This window comes from Saccopteryx bilineata, chromosome 2 (genome assembly GCF_036850765.1).
Source record: "Saccopteryx bilineata isolate mSacBil1 chromosome 2, mSacBil1_pri_phased_curated, whole genome shotgun sequence".
Taxonomy (NCBI): domain Eukaryota; kingdom Metazoa; phylum Chordata; class Mammalia; order Chiroptera; family Emballonuridae; genus Saccopteryx; species Saccopteryx bilineata.
The window spans coordinates 63,565,601-63,583,511 of NC_089491.1; the positions used below are offsets into that span (position 1 = coordinate 63,565,601).

Genomic DNA, 17,911 nt, shown 5'->3' on the forward strand with positions numbered 1-17,911 from the left:
TTTCTCCCTTTCTCTTAACCTCTCTTGAGCCTTAGTTTATAGGGCATTTCTTTTCCACTTTTTACTTTTTCAACCACTACCTTTCAATAACATTTCAAAGCTCCATTTTTCTGACACTTTAAACACTGATATTTTTCTGAGGTCTCCATGTTTAGCTCTTATTTTTTCTCATTTTATTCAAACCATGTACATTTACCATATAATATAAACCCATATAAATGCTCATAGTAAACAATCTTGTGTAAGTTATCTCCACTTTCTCTACTTTCTAGTTGTATTTTAAGAACTTTAAATCTAGGTTTCTAACAGCTACCTGGCTGTCTTTACTAGGAAACACTATGCTATATAAAAGTTAACAGTAAATTCCTTATCTCTCTTGTTCATTTTCTTATATTCCCCCTCTCAAGAGCAAGTACCACCACCATCCTCAGCTTTAGAATGACTGCTCCTTCCTTACTCAGACTGACATCAGTCACTAAGTCCTATTAATTTTACCTACTAAATAATTTTCCAATTCTCTTTATACCCATGCTCAACACATGTATAATATTCTGCATTATAATTGCCTTCTAATTGGTTTTCCTTCCTCTAATCGGGCTCTCTTCCAATCTATCTCTATCAATCAACTGTGCTGCCAAGGGGATTTTTCTAAAATGCAAATACAAAAATAAAATTTTTCTTAAAAACCTTTCCATGATTCTCTCTTGCCTCCAGAAGGAATTCACAACCCTTGTCCTAAAATGCTTTCTGTATTCACATCACACTGACCTTTTTGCTGATATCCCAAAGTGCCATTTTCTTTTGCCTTCCTGCTTTGTTGCTCATGATTTCTTTTGCCTGAAAGGCCTTTGCATTTTTCTTTAACTCCTTTCCTTTGTCTTCATCATTCATAAACTCTCACTTCAAGCATCACCTTATCTCCAAATTATTTTTCCATACCTCTTGCCCTCTGTGGCCCTCTTCACAGGGCTGTTAAACTTTGTTCTGTGTATTTTCCTAATGCCTACCCTGTGCATACCTGAAATACAACTCTCAACATACTGTTAAGTTCTTCATGTCTTTGTACTGCCATGATATTATGTTTTATTTCCACCTGTGCCCTTAATACTTAACACAGTTGCTGGTACACTGTGGGCACACTAATCAACAGATTAAAATATGATCTGACATAACAGTTTAAAAATTTATAAAACATAAATCCTTTTTTGTTTAGCTAAAACATGAGAAATTATGCTATTCAATGATTTGTATGTAATATTTAAAACAGGTCATTTGAATTAATTACAAATTACACTTGTAATATTATTTATGAAGTAAATTTTAGTAAAATACTAATAGTGCTCTGAAAGTATTGCACACTGAGTAAAGTTAATGCATTCCAGAAAGAACCACCAAGTAAAACCAGGTACAAATTTTAGTTTGGAGTGATGATAGAAACAATCTCATAGAAAACATTTTTTAAGAGAGAAAAGTGCCATTTATAATACATATTTAGGTATAAAGAGAAATGAGGTCATCTTAATTTATGGCCATTGAATATGACAGTGACCCTACTCAACTGTACTTAATACAATCTGATGTTGATATTTAAGTACAGTCAAATAAGTTATACACATAGATAAAGGACAATAAATACTTCGACAGATGCAAGACCTGATGGCAGCTTTTATTTTCAGTCTTAGCAAAATGCTTAAGCATGCCCCCTAAAAAGTTGATTTCACATACAAAACATAATAATCACAAATGACAGCTAAAATAATGACAATTTATTATGTACAGGCACTATTCTATGTGCTTCAGGTATTAACTCACTTAATTGTCATTTCAACTCTGTGAGTTAGGTACTATTAGAATTCCTATTTCACAGATAAGTTGAATAGGTTGAGTAGCATTGTCCAAAGAAAACAGCTGGTAAAAAATCGATTTGGAATCTGTACTAAGCCCATACTCTTAACCATTTTGTCACATCTAAGAACTTTTACCTTTTTTGTGTGTCAATGATATTTGTGAATGACTATTGGGAAATAGCCTTAACGGGTAGTAAAGGTCACATGAATTCTCCTCTCTCACCCAGAATCTGCAGAGGTACTCACAATGGTAAAGATTTAGAAAAGGAGGAATTATTTCAGAGGTTACTTTTTGTCACACACTTGGAATTCTATGACTATGGAAGTTACTACCCTATCACGAGAAACATTTCAAGGGATTTTTATCACTCCATCTTTTAGGTATGCCTCTTTTATATAATTAGTTAGTTCTCAGTGAAATTTAGTTATGCAAACAAATGTACCATAGATTTATAAAATCTATATCTGTAGCCTTCAAGTCATTATAAAAATATGGCAGTAAGGCCCTGACTAGGTCAGCTGGTTAGAGCGTCATCTCGATACGCCAAGGTTGTGGGTTTGATTCTCAGTTAGTGCACATACAAATATACAAAAATTAATCAATGAATGCATAAATAAGTGAACAACAAACTGATGTGTATATCTATCTAGCTATCTTTCTCTAGTCAATAAATAAATGCTTTTTTTAAAATATGGCAGCAAAGTGCAACCTTCTTTGATTTTCATAATTCTCTCTAGCTGGAGATTATTCACGAGCTAGAAAATAAGCAAAGAACAAGACAATGGTAAAAGTCACTAAAGACTATGTCTAATCCATAAACTATCCTCATTATTGAGTCATGACCCATGGGCCCGAGAAGGCTTGGCTATTGCATAAACATGCAACATGCCCTGGGGTAAAGGCTGACAATTTCTAGGGGAGGGAAAAAGGACAATTTTATTAGGAAATCAGTCTTTCTCTGACAAATAATGTACACTTGCAATTAGAAAGAGAGAAGATTTTAAACACTGGATTGGGTAAGAGAGGCAGACCATCATATTCTTAGTTATTGTTCTTTAAAGGTAAGAAGATAAGCATCCACCTATTTGTTGGAGTACAGTCTGGACTCAGAGCCGGAGTTATGCACAAATAACCCCAAGAGGTCTTTCCATGGTCTAAACATTCTAAGCTCCTGAATAAATACTGAAGAATTTATGGGAAAAAAGAAGCACCAAGAGCAAAAACAAGCAGTTCTTTCTTAGGTACTAGAAATAATGACTCTAATTCTGATATCTTAGATTAGCTTTTCTATCATATTGTATAATGAAAATATGTGCACTCTTTTCCTCAGAAATTTCCAAAATACATATGTTTGAGAAAATAATGCAATATTTGGCATATCTGATTGAAAAGTTAACTATTTCTGAATCTTTTTTTTCCATTTTAGAAAGGAAAGAGAAAGGGGGAGGAGCAGGAAACATCAACTCCCATATGTGCCTTGACCAGGCAAGTCAGAGGTTTCGAACTGACGACCTCAACATTCCAGGTCAACGCTTTATCCACTGTGCCATCACAGGTCAGGCCCAACTATTTCTGGACTGTATAGTCCTGCAACAGCTAAATTTCCAAGAAATTCTATTCACATTTGAAAGATGCTGCTCTGCTCCTTTTGCTATTTATTGATTGCCACAGACTGTTAAGAAAATAATGTCACATTATTTCTATAGAAGAAATCTTTCCATTGTTCTGCATATGTATTCAGTAATGAATGTAAACATATAGATATGCGCATACTTGCTGAAAGTAGCTTCTTTTTTTTTTTAAAGTTTTTTTTTTTAATATATATTTTTATTTTTTATTTATTCATTTTAGAGAGGAGAGGGAGACACAGAGAGAGAGAGAGAGAGAGAGAGAGAGAGAGAGAGAGAGAGAGACAGGGAGAAGGGGGGAGGAGCTGGAAGCATCAACTCCCATATGTGCCTTGACCAGGCAAGCCCAGGGTTTTGAACCGGCGACCTCAGCATTTCCAGGTCGACGCTTTATCCACTGCACCACCACAGGTCAGGCTGAAAGTAGCTTCTTCATAGCTGACTCTATTAGAAGGTTCTATGTAAATGTCAGGACTCTGATTCATTGAATTTGGTAAATTATTGCTGTTTGCAACCCATCATGCCTCAGTATATATCTTGGCTAAACTCTGAATATTCCCTGCTTGCTTAGTTACTGGGATGATTATGTCAATTTACCTCATCTTTAACCAATTTCTGTTTTCTTTAACTTCAGGTATCTTATCCATAATTCAAGATATATAGTATCTCAGCCCTGGCCAGTTGGCTCAGCGGTAGAGCGTCCACCTGGCATGTAAAAGTCCCGGGTTTGATTTCCAGTCAGGGCACATAGGAGAAGTGCCCATCTGCTTCTCCACCTTTCCCTCTCTCCTTCCTCTGTATCTGTCTCTTCCCCTCCTGCAGCCAAGGTTCCATTGGAGCAAAGTTGGCCGGGGCGCTGAGGACGACTCCATGGCCTCCACCTCAGGAGCTAGAATGGCTCCAGTTGCAGTGGAGCAATGCCCCAGAGGGGCTGAGCATCGCCCCGTAGTGGGCATGCCAGGTGGATCCTGGTCGGGTACATTCAAGAGTCTGTCTGACTGACTTTCTGCTTCTAACTTCGGGAAAATACCAAAACAAAAAAGATATATAATATCTCTAAATTATGTGTTTTGTATTTCATCCAGGTCATGAATATCCTCTCTCACCAATAAGCTAGTCAATGATAAAATCAATCAATGGTAGTGAAAATAGCATATTAAGGAATAAAATATCTTCCAAATTTTTACACTGGAAAATTTATTGTGAAGATAGGCTACAGTAATATTGATCATTATAATACCTTACATTAGTGCAATGTTTTATGTTTTTATAAAACATTGTAATCATTCTTTTAACAAATATTTACATAGCATTTATTCTGGCACCTAGAATAAAAGGAACAAAACAGACATAACCTCTACTACTGTCATAAGGTTTACATAACATAAAGAGTAGGTGGTCAAAAGAAAGGAACAGAAATGAGATAATTAGAAATTTTCTAAAGTCTATGGAAAAAGAAAAATAGATATATTAAAGTATAATAAATGGGAGGGGCATACTAGAAAATTTAGTCAAGAATGTTACCCTTAAAGAAGAGAGATTTAGGTTGAATCTAAACAATGAATGGTAGTCAGCCCTATGGAAAACTATATCAGAAAGAGAGTATAGCTAAAACACATAAAAAAATTCTGGTCTTTAGGAAGAACTCAGAAGTCTAGAATGGCTGGCTATAACAAATGAGAAGGATATTAGGAAGAAATGAGGTTTTAAAAGTAAGTAAACACTACTTAAGTACTATAAACAAAATTTTTTTTATTTTTTATTTTCTGAAGCTGGAAACGGGGAGGCAGTCAGACAGACTCCTGCATACGCCCGACCAGGATCCACCTGGCACGCCCACCAGGGGGCAATGCTCTGCCCATCCGGGCGTCGCTCTGTTGAGACCAGAGCCACTCTAGTGCCTGAGGCAGAGGCCATGGAGCCATCCCAAGCGCCCAGGCCATCTTTTGCTCCAATGGAGCCTCTGCTGCGGGAGGGGAAGAGAAAGACAGAGAGGAAGGAGAGGGGGAGGGGTGGAGAGGCAGATGGGCACCTCTCCTGTGTGCCCTGGCTGGGAATCGAACCCGGGACTCCTGCACGCCAGGCCGACGTTCTACCACTGAGCCAACCGGCCAGGGCCAACAAAATTTTTTAAACTATAGATCCTGATCCACAATTTTAATTGGACACAACAGCGTAAAAAATAAATAAATAAATAAATTAGACAGGGTCAGAGCATATTAACACCTAGTAAGGACAGGAATTACTCTGAGAAACTTTTCTATTACATTCATATATGGTATGTGTGTGTGCTTACTCATATGTGCATGTGTATATTTACCTGAATAGAATACAAACATTTAACTTTCTCACTGTGTATTCTAGTTTAAAAACCTTGAAACACATTGTTATGGACTATGGAAAGAGGTTTGGATTTGTTTTAAGTTGGGACAGGAGTAAAGAGCACGGTAGGAGGAGGTTAGGGAAGTTCCATACTGAGAAACAACCTTAACAAAGGCCTTAGGCCAGAGCTATAATGGTAACTCAAGGGGCAAACAAGGAGCAAATAGGGTTCAATACTGCAGATGGGTCATATGAGCTGATTCTGAAATATGATCATTAGGCATAATGATAGGAGGTGTTTCCATGTAGTGGTGGTGAGACTGAGGAAATAAGTGAAGGCAGCCAGAATGAACAACTTTTTATTTTTGAAAGTTTGAGAGCACATGAGGAAAACAGGAGAATTGGGAGACTAGGAAGAATCACACAGGTTAGGAATTATTACCCCTCTTTGAGAGCTATGACAAAAATCCACTGGTAGCAATGGTGTAAAGCGTTTGAGATGGGTACAGTGTTGTGGTGTCCTTACTGGACTACTTCTGTGATGTGGTTTTATCTATGGTTTTATCTATACCAACATTGCTTATACCTGTCTTTCTTCAGCCTGATTCTCCAATTTACTGGAAATTCCTGAATCACAAATATTTTTTAATAAATTCTTTGTTTTCTTAAATAAAACCCAGAATTGGTGTCTGCTACTTGAAACCAAGAACCCTGCCTCAGTTTCCCATTGTGAAGTTTTCATGTCAGTCACCAAAGCCCTGCACAGAAATGGCAACATTATTTGGAAGCTTCAACAAATTGCATTCATGTGTACATAATCTCTGGCTGGCCAGCACGCACTACTTATTTTGAGTTTCTATAAAGATCTTCTCTTGAATGCTCCAAGTCAGACTAAAGGCAGAAGACATACCAAAGAGGACATGTCCATTTCGTGAGACACCAAAGGGAAAACAGTAAATCAGAAAGGAATTCAAATGACCTGACATTTAAACTCTTATTATTAGCAAAAAATAAAAAACAATAGTTTAAATATAAAGTAATAAATATTACTCAGTAAGACTAATAAAATACTTGCCTTCATTTAAATTCAAGAAACACACTTATTTCTGCTAATTTTCAATTGCTATTTACAATAAGTAAAAAATAAAAGCATTTATTGAGCTGTTACCTCACCTAAAGAGGAATGCAAGAATGAACACTAAAAGTCAATAATTCTTGCAATAACTAATTGAACTTTGTCATTATACACAGTATTTTATTGCTATATGTATTAATAATGTACAGAGTATTAGAATCATAACTTTATATATATCCTACTATCATTACAAAAGATAACCTAGACATTTACACTTTGTATTTGAATTCTTTATTTCTATAATAAAGAAATGTGGTTCTCACACTTCAGGGTGCAACGGAATGATCTAGAGGACTTTTTAAAACACAGATTGCTAGGCTGCACTCCCACATTTGCAGACTCAGTACAACTGGACTATGAACCAAAAGAGGGCATTTCTAGTAAGTTCTCCGGTGATGTCAAAGTGCTGGTGTAAACACACTCTGAGACCCCCTGAGGGAGACTAAAACTGTTAAGCCTGACTTTCACAGGTATGAAGGGGAAAAAAGTTCTGCTGCACAACTATTAATTTTTTAGTCTATTTTAGTTTTTAGAAATTTAAAGTCTACTGGTATAGAGGAGTTTAATATTCTTAGGCAGCTATCCATGAGAGCATTATCAAAATTTCCATTGCTCTATTAAGAATTTTTTTGTTCTATTTTATTTAAGTATTTTATTCATTTTTAGAGAGGAAAAGGAGACAAAGAAGGGGAGGAGCAGGAAGCATCAATCTCATATATGCCTTGACCAGGTAAACCCAGGGTTTTGAACTGGTGACTTCAGAGTTCCAGGTGGATGCTTTATCCACTGTGCCACCATGGGTCAGGATGCTCTAAGAGTATTGAAGTATACCAAAAAGGTGCAGACAACAGAAGTCAAAGAAATGGATTCATAAACTTAAATCGACTTTGGCAGAAATGGATCATAAAAATTTTGTTAGAGTCACTGGTCTAAATTTGCAATTAAGAAAAACTGAGCTGGAACATATGGTGGTTCTATTGTTAAGTTTTTGAGGTACATTCATATTGTTTTTCATAGTGGCTGCACCAATTTACATTCTCACCAACAGTGCACAAGGATTCCTTTTTTCCTTTACATCCTCACCAACACTTGTTATCTCTTATCTTTTTGATAATTTCCATCCTCACAGGTGTGAGGTGATATCATTGTGGTTTTCATTTGCATTTTGTTGATGATTAGTGAAGCTGAGCACCTTTTCATGTAACTGTGGGCCATTTTACGTCTTCTCTGAAAAATGCCTAGTCCTTTGTCCATTTTTAAATCAGATCATTTGCTTTTTGGCTATTGAGTTTTGTTAGTTCCTTATATATTTTGGATACTGACCCCTTATTAGATATATGATTTGCAAATATTTTTTGCCATTTTATTGGTTGCCTTTTCATTTCATTAATGGTTTCCTTTGCTGTACTCAAGCTTTATAGTTTCGCACAGTTCAACTAGTTTATTTTTGCTTCTGTTGCCTGCACTTTTGGTATCCCCTATGTTTTCCACCAGGAGTTTTACAATTTTAGGTCTTACATTTAAGACTCCAATCTAATCTTAGTTAATTTTTGGTGAGTGATATAAGAAACGGGTCCAATTTCATCCTTTTGTGTGTTGATATCTATTTTTCCCATCACCATTTATTGAAGAGACTATCCTCTCCTTATTATGTATTCTTCTCAACCATTAGTTGACTATATAATATGTGTATGAGTTTATTTCTGGATTCCCTATGTATATGTTTTAAAACTACTATATAATCCAGCAATCCCACTTCTGGGTTTGTATCTGAAAGAAATGAAATGAGTATCTCAGAGATATCTGTACTCCCATGTTTACTGCAGCATTATTCACAATAGGCAAGACATGAAAACAACTTGTATCCCTCAAAAGATGAACAGTTAAAGCCTGACCAGGTGGTGGTGCAGTGGATAGAGTGTCAGACTGGGATGCGGAGGACCCAGGTTCGAGATCCCGAGGTCGCCAGCTTGAGCGTGGGGTCCTCTGGTTTGAGCAAGGTTCACCAGCTTGGACCCAAGGTCGCTGGCTCAAGCAAGGGGTTACTCGGTCTGCTGAAGGCCCGTGGTCAAGGCACATATGAAAAAGCAATCAATGAACAACTAAGGTGTCACAACAAAAAACTAATAATTGATGCTTCTCATCTCTCTCTGTTCCTGTCTGTCTGTCCCTATCTATCCCTCTCTCTGACTCTCTCTGTCTCAAAAAAAAAAGAAAGATGAACAGTTAAAGAAAATGTAACATACATGTAAAATGAAATATCAGTCAGCCATTTGGAACAATATGGATGAACCTTGAGGATGTGGTGTTAAGTGAAATAAATAAGACAGAGAAAAATAAGTATAGTCTGATCTCATATGTTGTATATATTAAAAAAATAAAACTTTATATAAAAGCAGAGAGTCTTTCCTGGAGCTGGTGGTGGGAATAATGGGGGATGTTGGCAAAGGATACAAACTTTTAATAACTTATAAGATGGATAAATTCTGGGAATCTAATGTACAGCACAGTAATTATAGTTACTCAAAAGAGAAAGCAAAACACACTGAGCAACCATGTACATATGCATAAACCTGTAAGAGTTTTGTACTGAAAAAAAAAAAGAAAGAAGGAAACCTGGAAAAGATAAGTGATGTTAATATTATGGTTAGCAACATCTCAATTTGGTTCCATTGTTTATTTACCGTGTATTTAAAACTACCAAGTAGCCTGTTTGTGTTTTACCTGTCATTAAATGCTCTTCTTTATGTAACTTATTCAATAAATACAAATCGAGGACTTATCACGCACAACTAACTGTTCTAGGTAGTAGAGAGAGAATGGAGAGCAAATAAACAAGGTATTTGCCTCCTTGAAACTTATGTTCTAGTAGGGAAAAGACAAATGTTAGATAAGTTAAAAATAGATAGTTTTGAGAATAATAGGTAGTCCTGTTATGGAAGAAATATGTTTTCAGTTAGAGAACAGTAGGGAAATGTACACAGAGTTTAGATAACAGAAAAATGATTTGGTCAATACTATGAGAAGAATACAATTAAGATAGGAAGAAAATTTAAGAACGTAGTGAGAAAAAGCTAAAAGAAGACAGTGATTCAAGGATAGAGTAGCTGGCTGGTTGACTGTTAGAGATTAAGAAAATTTAATTTAGAAGAATGTCTATGATATATAACAACTGGAAATCACCAATGACCCTTATAAGAGCAATTTCACCATCATGTGAAGAAGAAAGCCAGCTTGGAAAAGGCTGAATAATATGTGGTCAATCCTGATGGGTTTACTATAGAGAAATATAGAAATTGGGCACTTGTTAATGAGATGGATATACAGTACCATCCAGTGAGTCTTAAGAAAATGGATGCACAGCTAAAGTGTGTACTGTATATATGTTGTTGAGACCAAGCACAGTACTAACACAGGTAAATAGGTGGTATGCTCAATATTCAAAATGAGGTACACTGCTGAAATAAAAGCAATTTGAGACCTGAGAGCATTCCCTGGGAGGCAACTCTGTTAGTCTGACCGTTTCTGAGGGCCAGACTAAGAATTGTTGGCACTACCCTCTCTAGAACCTTCTGGTCATCACAAATTTCAACCTTAGACTTTACATAGCTAGAGGACTATACTCATATCCTAAAAAATCTTAGTCTCTGTGAGGCCCCCTATCATAATTGCCAACTTTTTCAAATATATATCCCCCAACAAAGACTTCTCACTCTAGCTCTCAAATCCTTGTTCAAGCAGAAAATTTTAACATGCTTTACTTTTGCAGTTAATGTGCTTACTCTTATAAAAAGTGAATATACTTTTTCAGACAATACAAGACCTGGTTAATTAATACTTTTTAATTATTGATCCTCATTTTCCAGATTAGGAATTCTGATGCAAATATGTTATTTTCCTGAGGTTATATTGTAGTCAGTGTAAGAAATGATACATGGGTCTCTTAAGTTCATTTAAGAAAATGAATAATCCAAACCTAAAAAAGCACATGTGGATTTCTTTCATTTCCTCCTTAAAAAAAAAAAAGTGAGGAGGAAAGGAGGAAAAAAATTGATGTCTAAACTCTTCCAATTGTTATCATGTAGAATTATTTTGGATGTCAACGTACAGAATATGAAAATGTGGAACAAACTGCTCTTACAAATTAATGTGCATTATTTAACTTACTAGTGGAAAATAATAAAAAGGAACATAGGCAAGGCAGTCAATAAACAGCCTTTTCTCTTAAAAGCTATTTAAAACATTTGATTTTGAAAAACTGTTCCATATGGATTTTACCACATTTTTATGAATATACAAAGAACATTATATATTTGCAAAATAAGTTTAACTATAAAGGTATAAGATGGGGTTCTAAAAACCATCAAAGTAATATTTATATGAATAACAAAAAGCTTAGTCTTAAAAAGTCACAGGTTCAATTATTATATATACAATACTGCAATAGTATAATGGATAAAATTTAGTACTTTTTTTCTAACTTTGGTCAACTCTTTTCCCCAAACAGTCCAAATAATTCAAGACCAAATGGCATCACCTGCAGATCAGTAAAAATAACCATGCATTGAGGGTCCAAAAATAAGAACTCTATGAACTATTTGAACCTTTGTTAACTAATCCGTAAAGTTGGAAGAATTGAAATAAACTATCTCTACAACACTCTTAACTCTGACATTCTGAGAAGCCATATTTGAAAGTCCATTTTGGGAGAGAAAGGAATTGTTATGGGATTCATGAAATAGGCCCTTTCTAGCTGTAGAAAGACTTTGGTGTTCTTTTCCACAATGGGCAGCTATCTCTCCAGGAACTTCCTAAGTAATCAGCCATATACTTCCTGAAATCCACATGAGAGACCAGATTCTACATTTGAATGTGTATATCAGTAGAAGCATAAATGAAGAAAGCACCCTCTCCATACAAATTACAGAAATTCATACAGTCATTTCTTCAAAGAAGAAAGCATTTTAATAAAATAAATAAAAAATGTATCCACAAATCCTGAAACTATTGCACTAAAAAAATTTTAAAAAGAACTTGAAGAATATCTCTTTTAAGGTCCCTTATTAGTAGATTTTAAAGTTTATAGAAAGAGATTGATGGCTTCAAAAAATGTACTAACTACATGACTTTCAAGCAATGACTATTTTGAAAACGTGAGTCCAGTACACTTGCTTATAGATTTTGAATAAATTATTCAATGTCAATATATTAAAAATGTAACACCACCCAAAGTATGCCAGCTGATGATTAGATATTATTCAGAAAAAAAGTTCTGTGGTTCAATTTTTAAACACTGTGTTTCTTTCCTATGTTATTCAGAGCCTTTAGAAGACTAGTAATAGGAATTTAGAGACCTCAAAAGAAGAGCCTTTGTGCAGTGCAATATTTCCCTGCTTGTGTAACCATAAAATGGACTAACATCTTATGAAACACAGTTTTAAAAATTCTGTATTGAGGCTGATGAGAAATCTATAATCTAAACAGGAAGACATGAGATGGCTTTCTGCGGGTCTACCTTATAACAGATATCCATGCAATGAACATTTGAGTATTTTGTATTTTAAAACATCAAACATCTCTCAACAGTGATTAAGCTCAAAGAGTGGTTGATATAAGAAAAATCTTTTATAATAATTTTTTAAAAGATTTTTTAATTTGGTCATGATATAGTATGATGCATTTATTCCTACTTTGACTCCCATGACGGAGGAGTGAGTGGTGGAAGTGTGAGTCAAAGAGGAGAAAGGCTGCTAACAACAAAGGCTGCTCCTTCTACTACCATACCCATGTGCCACTGATGCAGATTGTCTGTTACATGAGAACATCCCTGTGAGTGTCCCAAGCACAAGGTGAGACTGTAGAGATGAGCAGGGGGGATACTCATGATGGAATGAAAATGGTCCCACAATGCAGCCACACCCCGCCTTGCTGGGCCTGTCCACCAGCACCTCCTAAGTCCTTATATCACACTCAAGTCATGACACCACAGGAGAGGAAGACCCAAGAAGTCCCTGGAAATAGCTGTTTCTACAAACACAATATCAATAGGAATAATGTGGGGAGGGGGGGTAAAGGGAGGGATAGAATATATATAAAAATCTTAAGAAAAAGAAAAAATCATTTATAAAATTGATTTCTTAGTTACATCAACAAATTTCAATTGAATTGGACTATTGCTACATTATATGAAATATTTCTCAGCAGGTTAAATTACAGTATTCTAAGTGATTAGAGATCATAAATCACAGAATCTGTAGAAATGGATAAGACTGATCCAGCCTTTGATAAACTCCTTTTTGGGAAAACTAAGAAAATATATAGATGACGTAACCTAGGTGACTACAGAGGCCATGATAAAATAAACAGGAGCAAAGGGAATTAAGTTACCTTTTCCCTTGAGTAAAGAATTATTCCATTCCAAGTCCCAGCAGTGTAAAGCAGTTTCAATTGTTCAACTTAAATATATGCTCACTCACTAACTCAGACTGTTATAACTGTCATGCTGGCAGTAAATGTTCACATTCACAGTAAGAACCAGGTAAACACTTTAGTATCATCAAATTATAATGATTACACATTTCCTTAAGTGATGACACATCTCTGTGAGTGCTATCACCACCTCTCGAGTGAGACCTGTGCGTATGGCTACGTGGCATGGGGATGCTAGTGACAGGAGCAACAGTGAAGCACTACTAACTGATCATGCACAGGCTGTAGGGCCATGCACTGGGTGCTGGAAAGTTTTTGATAAACATCTGCATTCTCATCTTCTGGGAGTATCATCAACAAAAAGCATTTCTTACCAGACAGACAGAGGGATTTGATTTGGACCCAAGTTAGAGATAAAACTCTAGTTGGCTGTTCTGTATGGTGGAAGAATATGGAATAATCTTTTCTAACACATGTGGAAGTATATAAAATAAGAAGAGGGAGAGTAAGAAATCTAACTGAACATTAGTGACAAAAATGTGCAAATAATACATAAAATATCAGCACTACAAAATGAAAAAAAATTGGAATAGTGATGGCAGAAAAAAAATTTTTGTTGTTATACTTGAGAAAAAAACATTCATAGCCCTCTAGCTACTAAAACTCTGAATATAACTCATGGCAACACAATGTTTAGTAAATATGAAAATGCTGCAGAATCTTAGTTAAAAATTATACTTAAGAGTAATGAAAGATTTTTAAAAATGCACCTTTTTTCTTTATTCTTTAGATGCACCCAGGTTGCACATTTATGGCATGACTGGCTGGAGCTGAGATACAATCTGGGCCCATACAGACCAGATCAAAGCTAATTGGACTTTGTGGAAAATGAACTCATGACCTAGACCTCATTAGTCACGATCTAACCAACTGAGCTAATGGGCCATACAAAATACATGTTAGCACGAGATATTTACTTTGAATCCTTTCTGCACTTAAATGAGCCATATAATTTTAAAAAGTCAACTTTAGAGTTGCTGTTTTGCCAAGGTTTTATGAATGAATTGACTCATTGATCACACATTTACCTATTATGTGGAAGACCCTAAGGTCAGTGGTGGGGTTTAAAAATGCACAAGGTAATATGTAGAATTCAGAGTATAAATAGAAGACTGAAATGTATATAAATAAATAACTTACAGTACATAATTTTATAGCAATAACTAATATTTACTGTTTACTATTTCTTAGATATTACACAAAGCTCTTTGATAAGATGATTATATTCCTTTCATAGATTAAAAAAGTAGAGCAGGTTGTATACCTTTCACAAAGTCACACACTAATAATCTCTCCACCCTACCTTGGACCAATGATAAATGACTGTGATGAATACCAGAGTTAACTCTCTCAACACCCATTCCAACTACCCTTTACCCTTGATGCCTTCTAGCATATAGACACAAAGGCTACAAATTCTCATCCCCAAATTCTGAAGCCACTATCAATTGCTAGGTGACACAGTTATGGCCAATGAGATGAAAGCAAAGGGGAGTTAGAATTCTCTGGGGAAGCCTCATTCTCTCTCCCTTTTTCGCTCTCTTTCTCTCTCCCTTCCCTGCCTTTCTCTCTCTCTTCCTCCCTCTCTCTATCTCTCTGTCTCTCAAATCAATAGAAAAACTTTTTAAAAATTCCTGAAAATATTCCTTTTTGAACTATGCAAGAGACAACGGAAGTACTTCTTCTTTCTGCTATATGAAAATCTTATAGCAGAAGGAGCACAGCTGGACTGGATACACCATGGAAATTGTTCTGGTAGAAGATCTCTGGCCTCAAGCGGGAAAATTAAAAAAGACTATCACAATAAACTTACATTGCTCCATTGGTATAGACAGTATCGCTTCCTTCCACATACTGCACCTGAGCTGGATAGACATGTTGCACCTGCTGCACAGTCTGTACCTGCTGTACCTGAAAAACAAATATTAGGACCTTGGTGAGAGGTAGATAGGAAAAAATGCACAGCATCACATTTACCTCAAAGATCTCTCCAGGGATGAAGAATGTGAGAGTGGCTTATGATGTGATGCTTAAGATCCTTCAAGACAGTTATACTGGTTGGGCCCAAACAATTGCAGTAATTAGGCTGAATATAGTCTACGACACTCTTGCAGGTATATATGTTTATACATGCTTCAAATGTTTGGGTGAAAAGTCTGAAAGCTTCTCACTTATTTGGACAATTTATGAAACTCTCTTCCCCTGGGTTGTTAAAGCTAAGTTTATTTTGTAATTAAAAAACTCATAATAGAAAATCTCAAACACTTAAATGTAGAATAAATACTATAGTAAACCTCATCTAGCCATCATCCAAGATAAATATTTGTCACCAGATCTCCCCTTTCAACCCCTCATGGGATTATTTAAAAGCAAGTACAGAGATTATATTTTACTGGCAAATCTGTCCTTTTGTTTCTGAACTATTTTTAACTTGAACACAATACTAATATCACATATAAAATATAAACAATTCCCACCTGACCTGTGGCAGTGCAGTGGATAGAGCACAGACCTGGAACGCTGAGGTTACTGGTTCAAAACCCTTGGCTTGCCCAGTCAAGGAACATTATGAGAAGCAACTACTATGAGTTTATGCTTCTTGCTCCTCCCCCCTTTTTATCTCTCTCTCCTCTCTCTAAAAACCAACAAATAAAGTCTTTAAAATTATATGTATATAAATAATTCCTTAATATCATCTAAAATCCGTCATTGTTCAAATTTTTATAATTATTCCAATGTCTTCTTATAGTTGGTTTGTTCACACAAGATCCAAACAAGGTCTACATATTACATTTGTATCTTTCTTATCTTTCTCTTTTAATCTCTAATAGTTTTCCATCTTTTTTGTTTCTTGATGATTACTTATTGAAGAAACTGAATCAGCCTTGGCCTGTTGTCTCAGTGGATAGAGTGTCAGCCCAGCATGAGGACATCCCCAGTTTGATCCCCAAGTCAGGGCATATAGAAGTGAACATCTGCTTCTTTTCTCCATTCCTCCCTCTTTCGTTCCTGCAGACAGTGGCTCGATTGGTTTGAATGTCAGCCCGGGCACTGAGAATAGCTTGGTTGGTCCGAGCATTGGCCTCAAGTGCTGAGGAACCTCAGTTGATTTGAACATCAGCCCCAGACAGTGGTTGCGGTGGATCCCGGTTGGGGTACATGTGAGAGTCGGTCACACTATCTCCCCTCCTCTCACTTAAAAAAGGAAAAAGAAGAAATTGTATAATTTATTGCGTAAAACTTCTGGAATACTAAATTTGGCTGATAGCATTCCTGAGATAAACTTTAGTTTCCTGTGTCTCCTGTATGTCATATAATCTGGTAGTCAGATTGTGGGCCTAGAACCAGTTCGTGTTTTGAAAAGCTGTATACTTCCCTTTGCATCATATCAGTTGCCAAGTAACAGCCAATTGTATCTCTGCAATGTTATGTATAATCAGTGGGGTCGGGTGATGTCAGCTGGATCCCTTTATTATGATGCTCCCTATCCATGTTTTACCTGAAGATAGCCAAAAAGGATAATTTTCTAGAGACAGTATTTCAGTGAATGAAGATTGCAAACTTTGTAGTCTAATTCTAATTCTGTTGTACACTTTCACTTATTAGTAGACTTTTATAAAGAAATTCCATTTATTAATAATTCGGTTACTTTGAAATAGTTTATAGAGGAAAGATAAGAAAATGCCCTCTTCAACCTAAACAAGTAGAAAACTGGATGAAAGATGTAAAATGTTTTTAGTCATTCAACCAAAGGTATCATAAGATTGTGGTTCATAAGAGAAGGGAAATAGACAAGGAAACTTAACCCTGCAGTGAGGCGCCTCTTGACATGAATCATTTTCCAGACTGCACAGCAGGAAGGGAGACATCAAGTGTAATGACATGGCCTCCCAGAGGTGAGGAGGCAGATACTGAGACAGCAGAAATGTGCAGACAGTAACAGAAAGGGCATTAAGCATAGAAATAGATCTAGAAATATTCAGAGATCCCCTTGAGTCTGATGCTGAATACTAAGCTATTTGTGGGAAGCACATGAAATATGTACATGGGATATTCAAATTCTGACCAGCCACAGTTATATGACTTTATTGAATACCTAGAGCATGCTATAGAAACACCAGAAAGATAAAGCACTAGTTATATGGTTAAACTAGCTCTAGAGTAAAAACTACTTTAGGTCCATTTTAACAAAGCTAAAAAATAAGCCTTAAAATGATCAAGGTGATCTACATGTAACTTAACTGCCCATACAAAACAAAATTTAACACTTCTATAGAAAGACACCAAAATCCAGACATACAAAATTATAATGTCCAGCACCAAATAAAAAATTAATAGATTTGTAAAGAAGCAGAAAAATGTGATCTATATGCATTACAAAAACCAACCAATAGAGCCTGACATGTGGTGGCGCAGTGAATAGTGTCATCAAGGAATGCTGAGGTCACTGGTTCCAAACTCTGGGATTGCCTGGTCAAGGTACATATGG

At 36.0% G+C, this 17,911-nt stretch overlaps 1 protein-coding gene across 3 annotated transcripts in view; it reads right to left on the minus strand.

Moving 5' to 3' along the window:
* The window catches only part of RFX3 (regulatory factor X3), a 325,625-nt gene that overhangs the window by 117,828 nt on the left and 189,886 nt on the right, over positions 1-17,911 (minus strand). For all 3 annotated transcript variants that reach the window (XM_066257177.1, XM_066257176.1, XM_066257175.1), the window contains exon 3: positions 15,236-15,333. In XM_066257177.1, the coding sequence (XP_066113274.1) occupies positions 15,236-15,333 (98 nt within the window). The remainder of the gene's footprint in view (positions 1-15,235; positions 15,334-17,911) is intronic.